Source organism: Gastrolobium bilobum, unplaced genomic scaffold (genome assembly GCF_033153095.1).
Source record: "Gastrolobium bilobum isolate Gb01-03AN ecotype WA unplaced genomic scaffold, APGP_CSIRO_Gbil_v1 utg1929, whole genome shotgun sequence".
Taxonomy (NCBI): Eukaryota; Viridiplantae; Streptophyta; class Magnoliopsida; order Fabales; family Fabaceae; genus Gastrolobium; species Gastrolobium bilobum.
Genome location: NW_026898961.1, coordinates 480,770 through 482,702, shown reverse-complemented (window position 1 = coordinate 482,702; position 1,933 = coordinate 480,770). Strand labels below are relative to the sequence as shown.

Below are 1,933 nucleotides of genomic sequence, written 5' to 3'. Positions count from 1 at the left end.
TTACAAATTTTATTGGAGAATAAGTTTAACTCGAGACAATAACAATTTATCAAAGTATCAAAGTGTGAGATTTATGAGTCAGTTATATATTTTTGAAGACATAAATATTTAATCTACATATAAACTAAACGGGTTTAATCTGCATAAATATTTACTTTGTCTACCACAAACATATGTTTATCATGATCCAATGTCGGATCTGGTAAACATGTGTCTGTGACAAATAAATTTTTCTATTGCTGCTGCAGAAAAATGGAACCTATAAACTAAACGGTGTAACTTGGATGTTATTATAATTTACTTAAAAATAATAAAATATACAATATTAAAAAGAGAATACATGCGGGCTAGAAAATCTCTCACCATGTCACATTTCTTGTTTTAAATGAACATATTGAAGGAACTGAGAGAGCCCGGAGGAAATTATACACAAAAAGCTCAATATAATCAATTCTGAGCTTGTCTCTTGTCTTGGTTAATTTCGTCAAGAATCAGAATTAGTGCCACTATGAATGCATAGTCAATATCGGGATACACTGTGACCATGAAATTATCTTTCCCAAATGCAATGCTTTGAACGGTGTGCTTCTTATGCATCTGCAATCACATAATATTGCATTTACAATATTAGCATTTAAAGAAGGAAAAACTCGCACTTTTAACAATAACCAATTTTATTGATATATAACTCCATACAACTAAAATAATTTTAAGTAATCAAATAGAAAGACTCACCTGCGCAACAATGGTGAGAGATTCACCAGCATAAACAACACAAGATTTCTCGAACCAACTTCCTTTCACCTTAAAGTCACAAACTTTTTCTTTAGTATTATCAGCTAAGAACACATCTAACTTAGTCTTTAGCTGAAACATCGATGATCGCTTTACACTAAAGATCAAATCTTTCATCTCCATGCTTTCACCCCGAAAAGCTTGCCATCGATCATGTCCTGTCATTACCTACATAAATAAATTTGATTCGTTACATATGTTTTTTTTTTTTTTTAAAGATGATAACATGCACATAATTTCCTAAACAAAAATCTAAAATCTGAGAGGTCAATTTCAAGAAACTAATCAAAATTTCAAGAATAACCAACATAATTTATGCTATAAGATAAGTGTAAATTAAAATTCTTCGAATCATTAAAAAATATAATCAAATAATTCTAAAATAGAGTCTAAACAATATGTTAATTAAAGATATCAAAATAAGTAGGTAGGTAAACATATGGTCAAACCTTCCGGCGTATCGTGACGATGGGTTTTCCGGCGGCATCAAGTAAGACACGGTTGTCATGGAGGGACATGAGAGAGCCCTTAAGGTTGAAAACAACTTTGCCATTAACGTTGGTGACGGTGAAGTTATCACCTAATGTCATGACCTTTCTAACAATAGCTAGGTCGATATTATGTGGAGCACAATACTGAGGGTTGATGATAACGGTGGGGTTCCCCTTTGGCATGATTCTAGTTTGAAGTGTAAAGAGAATTTGGTGAATATGGATATTGGACTTTCAACTTCTCGTGAAAGCTTTCTGTGGTGTGGCTTATAATTGTGGTTGGGTATGTATACTTCTTTGGTAGATACAATGATACTAGAAAGTTTGTCATTTATATATTTGTGTGTTAGTGATATATGCGATCTGAAATGGTCAATGACCAAGTTGGAAGGGAGTTTTGAAGGAGAATAAGTAAGGATTACGTAGGAAGATGCTATAGAAGACTACTTCTGGTTCAAAGTTATAACTCTCCTTTGAAAAACATATATTTATATAATATATGGACGCTTTCAAAAGGAACGTTGTGACATGTGTTGTTAAACTAGTCTTTATTATTTTGGACTAATTCTATCCGGAGGCGGAGAAAAACATACAAATATCATTGAATATATATATATATATATATATATATATATATATATATATAT

General features: G+C 31.6%; 1 protein-coding gene across 1 annotated transcript; it reads right to left on the bottom strand.

Annotated features, from left to right (window-relative positions):
• Window positions 1-447: 447 nt before the first annotated feature.
• LOC133285812 (protein LURP-one-related 15-like) lies at window positions 448-1,544 on the bottom strand. Its single transcript, XM_061483093.1, has 3 exons — window positions 1,245-1,544; window positions 736-963; window positions 448-597 (listed from the first exon to the last, which is right to left on the bottom strand). The coding sequence occupies exons 1-3, from the start codon at window positions 1,467-1,469 to the stop codon at window positions 448-450; spliced, it is 603 nt and encodes a 200-aa protein (XP_061339077.1). The 5' UTR covers window positions 1,470-1,544.
• Between the last annotated feature and the right edge of the window lie 389 nt (window positions 1,545-1,933).